This window comes from Eriocheir sinensis, unplaced genomic scaffold, assembly GCF_024679095.1.
Source record: "Eriocheir sinensis breed Jianghai 21 unplaced genomic scaffold, ASM2467909v1 Scaffold352, whole genome shotgun sequence".
Lineage (NCBI taxonomy): Eukaryota > Metazoa > Arthropoda > Malacostraca > Decapoda > Varunidae > Eriocheir > Eriocheir sinensis.
This window is the reverse complement of record NW_026111668.1, coordinates 290,747-306,151: the sequence shown is the minus strand read 5'-3', so window position 1 is coordinate 306,151 and position 15,405 is coordinate 290,747. Positions and strand designations below refer to the sequence as shown.

General features: G+C 44.5%; 1 protein-coding gene across 1 annotated transcript; it reads right to left on the bottom strand.

Moving 5' to 3' along the window:
* Positions 1–424: 424 nt before the first annotated feature.
* LOC126991873 (putative uncharacterized protein DDB_G0290521) lies at positions 425–1,767 on the bottom strand. Its single transcript, XM_050850520.1, has 2 exons — positions 1,764–1,767; positions 425–1,329 (listed from the first exon to the last, which is right to left on the bottom strand). Exons 1-2 carry the CDS (start codon positions 1,765–1,767, stop codon positions 425–427), a joined length of 909 nt encoding a protein of 302 aa, XP_050706477.1.
* Positions 1,768–15,405: the final 13,638 nt, after the last annotated feature.

Below are 15,405 nucleotides of genomic sequence, written 5' to 3'. Positions count from 1 at the left end.
AGTTAGTTAGATAGAGTTAAAGATGTACAAAACGCGAAAGAGACAAGGCATTGCTAAGATTTGCCGGAGTCACCCCTTTTGATTTTGCTCGACTGGTTCTTGTTTTTCGTATTCATCCCTTCCTTGTATAATTCATTCATTCCTTCGTTCTATCTGTCGGTCTTCCTTTCTTTATTTCTATTATTCATTCATTTGCTCTATCACTCATTCAATCGTTCGTTCTATCAATCATTCATTCATTGTCTGTCTGTCTGTCTGTCTTCATCTCTTTCTTTGTATGAGGTAATGCTTATTTCTTATTTTCTTTTATTTATTTTCGTATTCCATCTCTGTCTCTCTTCACTTGCCCTCCCACTTAAGTGTTATATATATACGTTTTGTGATCTGGAAGCAAACTGAGACGGTGGTTCCTTTCATGTCTTGCTTATTTTCTCTCGTTCTGTTTGCTTGTCTTCGGTGTGGGTGACTGTTTGTCGGTCTTCGGTGTGGGTGACTGTGTTTGTCGGTCTTCGGTGTGGGTGACTGTGTTTGTCGGTCTTCGGTGTGGGTGACTGTGTTTGTCGGTCTTCGGTGTGGGTGACTGTGTTTGTCGGTCTTCGGTGTGGGTGACTGTGTTTGTCGGTCTTCGGTGTGGGTGACTGTGTTTGTCGGTCTTTGGTGTGGGTGACTTTGTTTGTCGGTCTTTGGTGTGGGTGACTGTGTTTGTCGGTCTTCGGTGTGGGTGACTGTGTTTGTCGGTCTTTGGTGTGGGTGACTGTGTTTGTCGGTCTTTGGTTTGGTGACTGTTTGTTTGGTCTTTGGTGTGGGTGACTGTGTTTGTCGGTCTTCGGTGGGTGACTGTGTTTGTTTGTCTTTGGTGTGGGTGACTGTGTTTGTCGGTCTTTGGTGTGGGTGACTGTGTTTGTCGGTCTTCGGTGTGGGTGACTGTGTTTGTCGGTCTTTGGTGTGGGTGACTGTGTTTGTCGGTCTTTGGTGTGGGTGACTGTGTTTGTCGGTCTTCGGTGTGGGTGACTGTGTTTGTCGGTCTTTGGTGTGGGTGACTGTGTTTGTCGGTCTTTGGTGTGGGTGACTGTGTTTGTCGGTCTTCGGTGTGGGTGGACTGTGTTTGTCGGTCTTTGGTGGGTGACTGTGTTTGTCGGTCTTCGGTGTGGGTGACTGTGTTTGTCGGTCTTTGGTGTGGGTGACTGTGTTTGTCGGTCTTCGGTGTGGGTGACTGTGTTTGTCGGTCTTCGGTGTGGGTGACTGTGTTTGTCGGTCTTTGGTGTGGGTGACTGTGTTTGTCGGTCTTCGGTGTGGGTGACTGTGTTTGTCGGTCTTTGGTGTGGGTGACTGTGTTTGTCGGTCTTTGGTGTGGGTGACTGTGTTTGTCGGTCTTTCTGTCTGTCCGTGTCTGTGTTTGATGTATGTGGTCGAAACAGAATACATTGATGGTCTGTTTTCGTATTTTTTTATATTATTTGTTTGGTAATTAGTATTTATGATAATTCGTCTGTCTCGTCTGTTTCCTTGTCTCTCTTACTTGTCTGTCTGTCTATCTGGAGTATATAGATTCATACACATATACATACAAACATACATATATTCATACATATATACACCCGTTTTGATGTCTGTGAGTCAGGAAATGTCTGTTTGCTCTGTTTGCTTGACCTGTTAAAGGAATGTCTGTAATTAACACACACACACACACACACACACACACACACACACACACACACACACACACACACACACAGGCAGACCTTATCATGCCTTCCCCAAACACATGTTCCTGACACACACACACACACACACACACACATCCCCCTTTCCTCCCCTCCCAAAAGACACCCTAACACCCTTTCTCTACTCTCTCTCTCTCTCTCTCTCTCTCTCTCTCTCTCTCTCTCTCTCGCTAATCTCAAGGCAGTCGCTCTTACATCCCTCTTACAAGGGCGGTTGTTTCCCTTATCTTCGTGCCCTTATCTTGGCCTTCTCGGGGACGTGTCGGCCGCCTCACGTCAGGGCAATAGAGGAGCCTAATTAGTTAGCTCATGTATGCTGCAGGTGACACGCTGACGCCCGCCTTGCCTTTCATTAGTTCAGTGTGCCGTGAGAGGAGGTGGGACCGTGTAGCTGACGAAGAGGATTAGGAGGAGGAGGAGGAGAGCAACAGAAGGAGATGGGGTAAGAGTAAGAGTAGGAAGACTAAGTAGAACAGAAGGAGGGGGAAGAGGAGGAATAGCAGAAGGAGAAGCAGAAGGAGGACAAGAAAGAGAAGGGGGAGATGCAGGAGGAGGAAAAGGAACAGAATTAGGAGGAGAAGGAGAGGGAGAAAACGTGGAAACCGATGGAGGAGGAGAAAAAGGGGGAGTGAAACAAAGAGGAGAAAGGAGAGAATAATGAAGAGGAGAAACAAAAAGATGATGAAAAGGAAGGAGAGAAGAGGAGGATAGAAAGGAAGAGGAGAGGCAGAAAAAAAGAGGAGGTGGAGAAGAAGAAAAACGGGGAAGAATCATAAAAACCAGAGAGATAAGAAGAGGAGGAGGAGGAGGAGGAGGAGGAGGAGCAGTATGACAAAAAAATAATAATAATAAAAACGAGTTGTGAAATCTGAACAAAATAAAGGAATAAAAAAATGGAGGAGGGGGCCAGAGAAAGCTTATAACGAGTCTGTCTGGTTTAGTAACTCAATCTCTTCGTCCGGCGCTCCAGTGACCCGCGGAGCAAATAAAAGCCATTGCTCTGCGTCGCTGTCCATAAGGAGTGTGTAGTTTTTGCAGGAAGAGGAGGATCAGTAGAGATAAGATAGATATATAAATAGATAGATAGAAAGATATATAGAGAGATAGATAGAGATAGAGAGAGAGAGAGAGAGAGAGAGAGAGAGAGAGAGAGAGAGAGAGAGAGAGAGAGAGAGAGAGAGAGAGAGTAGGAATATATAAAAAAGAAGAAAACAAAGTGGATAAAAGGAAATAGGAAGGAAGATGAGAAATAAAAGAATAAATACAAACAGGAGAAGAAAATAAAATGTAGGCGAGAGGACAGAAGGAGGAAGAGAAAGAGGAACAGAAGGAAAGAAAGAGAAAAAAAATAGAAAAGATTAAAAACCGTAGGAGAAAGAGAAGGAAGAGAAAGATGATGAGAAGGAGAAGAAGAAGAAGAAGAAAACAAAGTGGAGGAGAGAGAACAGGAGGAGAAAGAGGAAGAATAGCAGAGTACGAACAAGAGGAAGGAGGAGGAAGAGAAGGAGGAGGGGGAGGAGGAGGAGGAGGAGGAGGAGGAGGAGGAGGAGGAGGACGAAGATGAGTACAGAGGACTGGAGAAAGAGAACCAGAACTAAGAGAAGGAGGAGGAGGAGGAGGAGGAGGAGGAGGAGGACGAAGATGAGTACAGAGGACTGGAGAAAGAGAACCAGAACTAAGATGAGGAGGAGGAGGAGGACGAGGAGTACAGAGGACTGGAGAAAGAGAACCAGAACTAAGATGAGGAGGAGGAGGAGGACGAGGAGTACAGAGGACTGGAGAAAGAGAACCAGAACTAAGATGAGGAGGAGGAGGAGGACGAGGAGTACAGAGGACTGGAGAAAGAGAACCAGAACTAAGATGAGGAGGAGGAGGAGGAGGAGGAGTCCAGAGGACTGGAGAAAGAGAACCTGAACTAAGATGAGGAGGAGGAGGAGGACGAGGACAGAGGTCTGGAGAAAGAGAACCAGAACTAAGATGAGGAGGAGGAGGAGGACGAGGAGTACAGAGGACTGGAGAAAGAGAACCAGAACTAAGATGAGGAGGAGGAGGAGGAGGAGGAGGAGGACGAAGATGAGTACAGAGGACTGGAGAAAGAGAACCAGAACTAAGATGAGGAGGAGGAGGAGGAGGAGGAGGAGGACGAAGATGAGTACAGAGGACTGGAGAAAGAGAACCAGAACTAAGATGAGGAGGAGGAGGAGGAGGAGGAGGAGGACGAAGATGAGTACAGAGGACTGGAGAAAGAGAACCAGAACTAAGATGTGGAGGAGGAGGAGGAGGAGGAGGAGGAGGACGAAGATGAGTACAGAGGACTGGAGAAAGAGAACCAGAACTAAGATGAGGAGGAGGAGGAGGAGGAGGAATGAGTACAGAGGACTGGAGAAAGAGAACCAGAACTAAGATGAGGAGGAGGAGGAGGAGGAGGAGGAGGAGGACGAAGATGAGTACAGAGGACTGGAGAAAGAGAACCAGAACTAAGATGAGGAGGAGGAGGAGGAGGAGGAGGAGGAGGAGGACGAAGATGAGTACAGAGGACTGGAGAAAGAGAACCAGAACTAAGATGAGGAGGAGGAGGAGGAGGAGGAGGAGGAGGAGTACAGAGGACTGGAGAAAGAGAACCAGAACTAAGAGGAGGAGGAGGAGGAGGAGGAGGAGGAGGAGGAGGAGTACAGAGGACTGGAGAAAGAGAACCAGAACTAAGATGAGGAGGAGGAGGAGGAGGAGGAGGAGGAGGACGAGTACAGAGGACTGGAGAAAGAGAACCAGAACTAAGATGAGGAGGAGGAGGAGGAGGAGGAGGAGGAGGAGGACGAGTACAGAGGACTGGAGAAAGAGAACCAGAACTAAGATGAGGAGGAGGAGGAGGAGGAGGAGGAGGAGGTGGTCGATGCGTTGTGCCTCCAGGTCTCAGGAAATAACTCGTTTTTCGCAGTAACGAGAGATGGTGGTGGTGATGGTGGTGGTGGTGGTGGTGGTGGTGGTGGTGGTGGTGATGGTGGTGGTGGTGGTGATGGTGGTGATGGTGAAAGGATTGTGATAATGGTGTTGGATTGCCCTTTCCCGCTATCCTCATTATCTCTTTTCTCTCTTACTCCTTTCTTTCTTTCTTCTGTTTTCTTATCTTATCGTAGTCAGTAGTCCTTCCTTCATTCCTTCTTCCCTCCCTTAACTTCCTCTCTACCTTTCTTTTCTTTCGTGTTTTTCGTTTCCTTTTCTTTTCTTCCCTTTCCTTTACTCTTCTCCTCTTCTTCTTCCCTTATGCTCCATGCTTTCCTTGCTTCTGTCCTTCCCTTTCCCGTTCTTTCCTCCGGTTCATGGAAGCAGAATTCTCCCTCCCTCATGCACCATTTTCTCCCTTCTTCCCTCTTTCCTCCTCCCCTCCTTCCTCCCTCCTTCGTGATGTGGCGAGGAAGTGCTCAGACAGTTTGAAAATGTTTCAGCATCGTCGGAAAATAAAAAAAATATATATATAGCCTTCTCTCTCTCTCTCTCTCTCTCTCTCTCTCTCTCTCTCTCGTGAGGTACGTTGAGGAGAGAAAAGTTTGATGTCGTTAAAGTTTCATATGTGGAAGTGTCTAACTTGGTTAAAGGGAGAATGGTGCTGTTCTACAAGGCTGCTGCTGCTGCTGCTGCTGTTACTACTACTACTACTACTACTGCTATTACTACTACTGCTGCTACTACTATTACTACTACTACTACTACTACTACTACTACTACTACTACTAACTACTACTACTACTACTACTATTACTACTGCTATTACTACTACTGCTGCTACTACTACTACTACTACTACTACTACTACTACTACTAGAACTACTACTACTACTACTATTACTACTACTTACTAACTAATAATAATGCAGAGGCGGTGAGCGAGTGATCAGCGTGCGGGCGTAGTGATCCCGTGGACCTGGGTTTGGGTCGCACCGAAACACGCTGATTTTTCAACCCCTCACGAGTGTCGGAAGATTACCCACATGCTGTCCAGATCTTCAATCAACCCTAACTTCAGCAATTTCGGTCAAAAGGAGCACCGGGGGCAGCATGGGCCAGGCAAGTCATATACCACGGCAGCCATTATAAAATAAAATTCGGCTGCGCCACCAATGGGCTGGGGTCGTCCAAGAGACTTCCAAAGAAAGCCTACTGACGCTCAGGGCAGCACATAAGAAAAATAATGACAACAACAATATGACTAATAAAGAATAAAAGGCCAAAAAAATAATAATAATAAAACGCACCAGGAATAATAGTAATAATAATCATAATAATAAAGAAAAATAATAAAAAAAGCTATTAAAACAACAGTAGAAGTCATGACAGCAACAATAACGGGGCGGCGCACGAACACAAGGCGAGTCAGGCGGCGGGACAAGGGACGCATTGGTGACCTCTTCCACCTGGCCGACCCACCTCTCACGGGGCAGCCAGGTATGAACGCGGAGAAGAAGAATGCCCCGCTCCGGCCTCAAACTCTACCCCCCTTCCCCCCCCCTCCCCCCCCTCGCTCTCTCTCGCCACCTATTCCTTTCCGTACTTGAGGGTAAAATTCTACGGTTAAAGTCTATCACATTTCACTACATCTACTCGTAAGTACTTCTCCATAAGAGGGATTAGACACATTCGTTATCATTACTCTCTCTCTCTCTCTCTCTCTCTCTCTCTCTCTCTAGTCAGTTTCCTCTTTTTTCCCTCTTTTGCAACTCCTTCCTTAACCTCCTCTCGTTTTATTTCTATCTTCCTCGCATCTGTCATCCTTTTTCCTCTTTCCGCCCGTCCAGCTTCCCTCCCTCTCCTTCATTCTGCTGCTCCTTCCTCCTCCTTTCCTTCTTATGCCTTTCTTGACTCTTCATTCTTATTTCATGCCTCTCTTCTTCCTCTCTCTGTCTCCCTACATCATCTTCTTTGCTTTCTCCTTCTTCATTCTCATAAACCCTTGCCTTTCCTGCTTCTCTCTTTCATTCTGCCATTCTTTATTCTTCATTCTCATTTCACGCTTTTCTTTTTCCTCCTTTTGCCTCTTCTTTACTCTATCGTCCTTCATTCCCTTCTCCCTCCTTCTCTTCCTCACTCCACAGCGTTCTGCCTTCCGCCGTATCTTCCCCCTTCTCTCCCTGCCATCCCTCCTCCCTTCCTACCCAAGCTATTTCACGTGGAATTTGTCTTGAGGAAACATCGTCTACTGAATTATTAAAAGGCATTCCTCCTGCTCTCAAAGACTCGCGATGAAAAGAAAACGTCGTGGGAATTCAGGGCGTTCAGCGGTTCTAGGTTCTATAGTAATGGTGATGATGGTGGTGGTGGTGATGGTGATGAAAAGCAATGGTGAGAATACGTACTTGTGATAATGAAGATGATAATGATGAAAAGATTGCTATGAACTTGAATATAGAAATAGATATATAGATAAAGAGAGAGAGAGAGAGAGAGAGAGAGAGAGAGAGAGAGAGAGAGAGAGAGAGAGAGAGAGAGAGAGAGAGAGAGAGAGAGAGAGAGAGAGAAATGACAGACAGAGAGAAAGGAAAAGATAACCTACACGACTATCACATTCAAAGACTCCATTATTTATCAGCGAGTGTAGGCGAGAGGAAGGGAAAAGCTGACTAAACGTAGATGGAGGGGAGACTGGCCGCGGACAAGCTAGATTGTGTCCCCGGATGAATAGAGTCACCCACTAAACGAATACAACTTCCACCGAGGTCATAGTAATTAATCAGTGTATGAAGAAAGATTAGGTTGTTTGTTTTGGTTATGTTACGTCGAGAGGAAGGGGTTGCGGACAAGCTAACCAGTGTCCCCAGATGAATAGAGCGACCCACTAGACAAGTATTAGTTCCACCGTGGCCATAATTCATCAGTGTGTGTAGGAAGATTACATTAGGTTTGTTTTGGTAATGTTACGTTGACGGGAGAGGACGGGGACAGGATAACCATTGTCTCCAGATTAAGAGAGTCACCCACTAAACGAGTCTGACTTCCTCCTCGGCCATAATTCATCGGCGTGTGTTGGAAGGTTGCTCAGGTTAGTTTTGGTAGTGTTAGGTTGCTGGCAGAAGAGACGAGGAGAAGCCCAAAATGTGTCGACAGCTTAGGAGTCTCGCCCGCTGTACAAGAACGAGTATTACTTTTACCGCGTCAATAATTCATCAGCGCGTGGAGGAAAGTTACTTAGGATGGTTTTGGTTACGTTAGGTGGAGGTTAGAGGGAGAGGGTGTGAAAGGGGCCGCGGATAAGCTAACTAGTGTCTCCAGATTAAAAGACTCACTCATTAAGCAATACTATATCAGCGTATGTAGGAAGACAAGCTTAGGTTTGCTTAGTTATGTTAAGCTGAAGGAGGGGCGGACCGCGGAAAACCCCAAATGTATCGACAGCTTAGGAGTCTCGCCCGCTGCACAAGAACGAGTATTACTTTTACCGCGTCAATAATTCATCAGCGCGTGTAGGAAGGTTACTTAGGATTGTTTTGGTTACGTTAGGTGGAGGTTAGAGGGAGAGGGTGTGAAAGGGGCCGCGGATAAGCTAACTAGTGTCTCCAGATTAAAAGACTCACTCATTAAGCTATACTATATCAGCGTATGTAGGAAGACAAGCATAGGTTTGCTTAGTTATGTTAAGCTGAAGGAGGGGCGGACCGCGGAAAACCCAAAATGTGTCGACAGCTTAGGAGTCTCGCCCGCTGCACAAGAACGAGTATTACTTTTACCGCGTCAATTACTCATCAGCGCGTGTAGGAAGGTTACTCAGGATTGTTTTGGTTACGTTAGGTGGAGGTTAGAGGGAGAGAGAGAGAGAAAGGGGCCGCGGATAAGCTAACTAGTGTCTCCAGATTAAAAGACTCACTCATTAAGCTATACTGTATCAGCGTTTGTAGGAAGACAAGCTTAGGTTTGCTTAGTTATGTTAAGCTGAAGGAGGGTCGGACCGCGGAAAACCCAAAATGTGTCGACAGCTTAGGAGTCTCGCCCGCTGCACAAGAATTAGTATTACTTTTACCGCGTGCATAATTTATCAGCGGGTGTAGACTTCTTCCGCGTGCACACGATTCTGAGGGTTTTAATATTCATGAGCGGGAGATGTGCACACACCACCACCACCATCACCACCATTACCACCGCCACCAACATCGGCCCAGGCTACTTCAGGCATCCTCTGAGAAGATTAATTTTTTAGCTCCATCCTTCATACGAGTCTCAAGGATCCGAGATTTACAACATTTCCTGCCGTCCAATTTCCTAACGCAAGAGTTAACCTGTAGCTTCAGTATACGGGACTCAGGAATTCATGGTTTACTTGTGTGCGATTGATTATCTGACTACCTAATGTAAGAATTAACCAGTATCTTCATTCTTTCTTCACTTTTATTGGTAGACTATTGAATAACCTTTACATATATGCGAATACCCAGCTTCCTACTGTAAGAATTAAACACTATCTTCATTCTTTCATTACATTCACTGCTAAACTTTTGCTTGATCTTCTTTTCAATGCATTTTCTCCATCCTGCGACCTAATGGAAGAATTCACCTGTATCTTCATTCTTTCATTACTTTTACTGATAACCTCTTGACTAATCTTCCTCTCACGGCATTTTCTCCTTCCTAAGACTCAGATCCTTTCTAGAGGGGCGTAGCAAGACGCCTCTGGAACTTAATTCATCTTTGCTCTCACTTATAAATTTACTTCAACTTAAAACTTTCATTCGAATTTCCATTAACTGCTAATTGCTTTTTTTTTTTTTCTTGTACGCGAGTCAACTATTTCAACACTGATTAAAAATTGTTGCTGAACGTGATTACCTGCCAAACACGGTAAGTATATCTGTCCTCCCCATATATGAAAACTGTCAAGCCTTCAATCGCATCAGCAGTAACTTAATTTTCAGCTGCCCATTACCGGCACGGCGAAATTGCATCAACACTCATTGGAGGTTGTTATTGAATGTGATTACCTAATACTAAACATGATGTATCTGTCCTTCTCACAAACATATAAATCCCTTCTCGGTTCTGTTTGAATTAACTTCGTATTCTCCCTCTTACTAGTACGTGTCTTGACTTCACCATTACCTATTTCAAGTTAGCGCTGGATGTAGATACGAAATTAACTCTCTTTTTCTTTCCCTTACCTTACATGTAAATAATGCAAAGAATGGAGAAAACACAATACCCTCAAGTTATATGGATAGACAGACACGAAATACACAATTGAAAAACAAAGGAAAAAAGGAAGGGAAATTCATGATGTATTTTCAGAAACTTCATAAAAAGACAAAGAACATATGACAATAAGTTCAATGTATACGGATAGACAGACATCGAAAACACAGACGTGACAATCGAAACAGGAACAAGAATTCAACATTTCCCCCTAAACAAGTTACACACACTCGCTCGACGACTTCACGGAACACATTATGCAAACCGAATATGGACTCCGAGGCGAGGGCCAAAAAAATGTTGACCCGAGTTCCCAAGTTCGTGCTCTCAAAGTCAATAAAGGGCGGCCAAAACTTTCCCATAACTAGGTCAATGTGTGTTTACGTATTGTGTGTTTGTGTGTTTGGCGACTGTACAAAATTTTATATAATGACGAACACGATACAAAGGCTCGTATTCACAAACACTTCGAGGCTTACACCCACACCCACATACACACACACTCCCATTTGGCAAGGCTTTATTAGAGGCTGTGTTGGTATTTCCCTGGTAATAGTTTGAGAAAAGTTCTGTACCATAAATGCTTCATAAATGAGAGAGAGAGAGAGAGAGAGAGAGAGAGAGAGAGAGAGAGAGAGAGAGAGAGAGAGAGAGAGAGAGAGAGATGAAGGAGATTAGCTACAAAAAACAATGTTAATAAAGGAGAAAAATGAGGATGGAAGGAAAAGGAGGAGGAGGAGGTGGAGGGGGAGGAAGAGGAGCAGAAGGGAGGAAGACAGACGATGATGAGAGGAAGGAACAAAGACGAGGAGAAAATGAAAGATGGAGGAAAGATAAAAAAGGAAGAAAAATGAGAGGAAGAGAAAATAAAACGAGGAGACAAAAAAAAAGAGGAAAAAAGAGAGAAAGAGAGAGAGAGAGAGAGAGAGAGAGAGAGAGAGAGAGAGAGAGAGAGAGAGCAATGGGTCTCCTTTAATCGGAAACACTCGCGCTAACACTCCTCTCTCTCTCTTCCTCCTCCCTGATTTTATGACCTCGAGTGGGAGCGAGAGGTGTTAAGTGTCCTATCGTGTGTGTATGTGTGTGTGTGTGTGTGTGTGTGTGTGTGTGTGTGTGTGTGTGCTCTCTCTCTCTCTCTCTACCTATCAATCGCTTACTCATCAATATTCTGACACTATCTATCTATCTATCTATGCCTTTGCCATCTTGTTATTCATTCTAATCTTCTTTCTTACATTTCTTTTCTTTCTCTTCCCCTTTTCTTCTCTTTTAACCACCCCTTATCTTACTTATCTATCTATCTATCTATCTGCATATCTATCTATCTATCTATCACTCGGAAAATCTTTAAGGTTGTGGGTCGGGAGTTTACCAGAGAGGAAAATCAGCGGTTCAGTGTGAAGTAAACTTAGGGCAACAGGACATTGAGGGGAGGAGTGTGGGAAGCAAATGAGGAGAGTGGGAAGAGAAGGTGGAGGGTGGGACACGAAGGAGGGGTGAGGAAGGCAAAGAAGAAGGGTGGGAGGAGGAGGAGGAGGAGGGTGGGAGGCGAAGGAGGGGTGTAGGAGGCAAAGGAGGAGGGTGGGAGGAGAAGGAGGAGTGAGGGAGGCGAAGGAGGGGTGTAGGAGGCAAAAGACTAGAGTGGGAAGCGAAGCAGTGAGACCCAAGGCACGTGCTCCTCTTATTTCTCTCTCTCTCTCCCACCATTTTTGGTCATCTTACTCGTGTTTTCTGTTTTCATTTATTATTGTTTTCTTTCCTGCTTTTTTTTTTTTAGTTTTGGTTCTTCATATTCTCTCTCTCTCTCTCTCTCTCTCTCTCTCTCTCTCTCTCTCTCTCTCTCTCTCGTTCGTGTTCGTTTGGTTCTCGTTTTTTTCTGTTTTTTCATCGGTTTCTCTCTTGTTCTTTTAGTTATCTTTTGCGTTTTTTTTTTGTTATTTTTTCTTGATCTTTCCTTTTTCCACTTCTTTTTCTCCCTTTTCTCCCTTTTGTCTCCTTTTTTGTCTTCATTATCTTTTCTCCTCGTTTTTCTTCATGTTCTTTTTTTCTCTCATTCCATCTTTTCATTCCTTCTCTATCTTTTTTCCTTCTTTTGTCCTCTTCTTTTTTTTTTTTACAACCAATATCTTCCTCGTTCTCCTTTCCCTCTTCGTCTTCCTTCTTTATCATTTCCTCCTCCTCCTCCTCCTAGCCTTCCCTCATCAGCGGGTGTCAGAGGGAAGCGGGTCCGTGCAGTGACATCAAGCAATCACAGCCTTGAAGAGCGGACGGTAATTCTCCCCTTTGGCGGCGGCGGTGACCGGGGATGAGCCGCTGATGAACTCCACACGAAAACACGCGAGAGGGAAAAATACGAAGTAGAAGGAAGAGAAGGCAATGATTGGAGAGGACATGAAGCCTCCGTGAATGATGGAGATGAGTTGTGGTTTAATGTGTGGGGAAAGAAACTGCGGAAACTGGAACATGGAGATAATAAAAGAAACAGAGAATCGAGTGTATGAGTTATGCTTTCAAATGAAGGAAAATAAATAGTGGTGGAAGAAAATGACACATGGAAATAAGAAAACTAAGCAGTGAATTTCGTATACGAATTGTGGTTTTATATGAAGGAAAAGAAACTGCTGAAACAGTTATCTCGGGAGACTGTGAGTGGCTTAAAAACAGGGCGTGTGTGTGTGTGTGTGTGTGTGTGTGTGTGTGTGTGTGTGTGTGTTTGTCTGGCAGGGTATATGTATGTGTGTTGGCGTTTGTGTGTGTGTTTGGCATGTTAGGTGTTTGTTCGTCTGTCTATCCGTCTGTCTGCTTGCATGCCAACGCCAACAAGCAGTACCCGGCGTTGCCAGGGTCGGTTCACGGGCAGCGGGCGGCGGAGTGCGCGCTGACGTGTGTGTGGCAGTGCATATTTTTAGTCCGCGTCGTGGCCGTGCATGCAGAAGGGCCACGAGTGTCCTTCGCGCCGCGCCGCTTGTGATGAAAGGTCGCATGCCAAGTCATACATATAAAGAGTCATGCGCTAATCTGGTACTTGTTTATACGTACCTAATGGGAAATATATAAAGAGAGTTTGTGGTGAGCATATGCGTATACAAAACACTTAATGCACTTATCTGATATTCGTATATACGATTATACTAAGACGTTTGTGGCACGTATTCTTATATTCAAAAGAGGTAAGCATGTTGAATCGAACGAAGGAGATGAACATTTTAGATATTTCGTCGTTAATAAATGATATCTATTGGCAAAGGGCGAGCTTGTATAACATGGGCGAAAAAAATAAATTCCCAATACTTTCCTTCGTTCATATAATATACTTATTAGATCGCTTTTAACAGTTTCAAGCCCTTATTAATGAGGGGTATCTGGTACACTGAATCAAAAGCAATAGTCAAATAATTGTCTATTGAAATGCTACACACAAAGCCGATAGGAACGATTTCATTATCCCGACACACTGAATTGTTTACATTGTTTCCGTCTGTTCATTTTTTTCCTCCCACTTCTGAAATACCAACGTAACTTTTCATCTTTGGTTGGTATTATAAAACATTCTCGCTTCTCACATCACCTATTTCCAAAGGTCAAAGAGGGGGTCAGTCGGGTTCTAATGAGTGTTTCTTCAGGTTCATGGTACAGAAGAAGACTCACACTACCACCAGGGTCATAAAACTACCCCTGGAAATGCCCACAACGCCTACGAAAGCCTTGTCAAATATGTGTTTTTGGGTGGCGATACGTCTTGTAATACGATTTTTTATCTCCTCCTCCGCCTCCTCCTCCTTCTCTTTCTTTTCCCCTTCCTCATCAACACTATTATTTGCATTTTCCCCTTTCGAGTTCACTAATGTCACTCTTCCACTGTATCTCCTTCTCCGCCTCCTCCTTCTCTTTCTTTTCCCCTTCCTCATCAATACTATTATTTGCATTTTTCCCTTTCGAGTTCACAAATGTCACTCTTACACTGTATCTCCTTCTCCTCCTCCTCCTTCTCCTCTTTCTTTTCCTCTTTCTCATCCTCAACACTTATTTGCACTTTCCCCTTTCGAGTTCACTGATGTCACTCTTCCACTGTATCTCCTTCGCCTCCTCCTCCTTCTCCTCTTTCTTTTTCTCTTTCTCATCCTCAACACTTATTTGCACTTTCCCGTTTCGAGTTCACTAATGTCACTCTTCCACTGTATCTCCTCCTCCTCCTCCTCCTCCTCCTCCTTATTCATTATTTACATCGCCACCGTCACTTTTAGCTTTTTTTTTTTCCCTTCTCGGTCAGTTATGTCACTCCTACTTCACCTCCTCCTCCTCCTCCTCCTTCTCCTAATACCACTTCCAGCCGCTGTGTCAACCCTCTTTTCCACTTCATTCCCTCCTCCAGTTCCCTCCTTTTCTCTATCTCCCCCCCCCCCCTTCTCCTCCTCTTCCTCCTCTTCCCAGTCGGTCGAAGGTCAAGGAGGAAAAATTCAATTGTTTCGTTTGTTTCAGTTTTTCATTGGGCGGAAATCAAGTTCGTTTTGAGAGCAAGATTCTGAAAGGTCGAACACGCGAAGCCCCGAGGGTAGGCAGTGTATATTTTTAGTGTTTTTTTTTTTCTCTCTCTCTCTCTCTCTCTCTCTCTCTCTCTCTCTCTCTCTCTCCTTCTTTCCCCAACTCAACCTCCACATCCTTAACACACACACACACACACACACACTCATACCCCCTCCCTCTACACACAGCCTCTCCCCCTCCCCTCCCCCCTACACACATCAACACTATAATATATCACATCACTGACACAACACCTCGCCAATTATCAACGGAGCAAAAAATATAAAAAAACTCGCTTTATTCATCAGCGCTTAACGAGCCAACAAAGTGTCGTTAAGCTGAACAAATATGAACGGCAGAAGTAGTGACGAGTAATAATGAGCGCGAGATAAATGATTTGCCGTGAAGATGAATTATGAGAGGGATGAAGCGTAATGAAGATAAATGGCGAGTAATATCCGGGTAAAGAGACCAATGGGAGACTCGCAACCTTGACTATTCCTGTTCAGAGGGGAAGAACCATGTAGCTTGCTGGTCTCTTACGTATCTCTAGTAACGACTAAATGAAAGATAGTCCCGGCAATTGACTAACTCCATACAGAAGGTTAAGAAATATAAGGTTCTGTCTTCTATATATCATTGCTGGGCTTTTAACTTTGGCTATTTATGGGAGACTCGCAACCTTGACTATTCCTGCTCAGAGGGGAAGAACCATGTAGCTTACTGGTCTCTTACGTATCTCTAGTAACGACTAAATGAAAGATAGTCCCGGCAATTGACTTAACTCCATACAGAAGGTTAAAACATATAAAGTTCTGTCTTCTATATATCATTGCTGGGCTCTTAACTGTGGCTATTTATTTGTCTATCTATATTTATCTTTTTTTGGCCACTCTACTCTATTTAGGAGCAGTAGGTAGCGGGCTTTTTTTTTCATTATTGTTTTTTGTTTTTTTTACGCCCTTGCACTGTCTCCTCTACTGTAAAA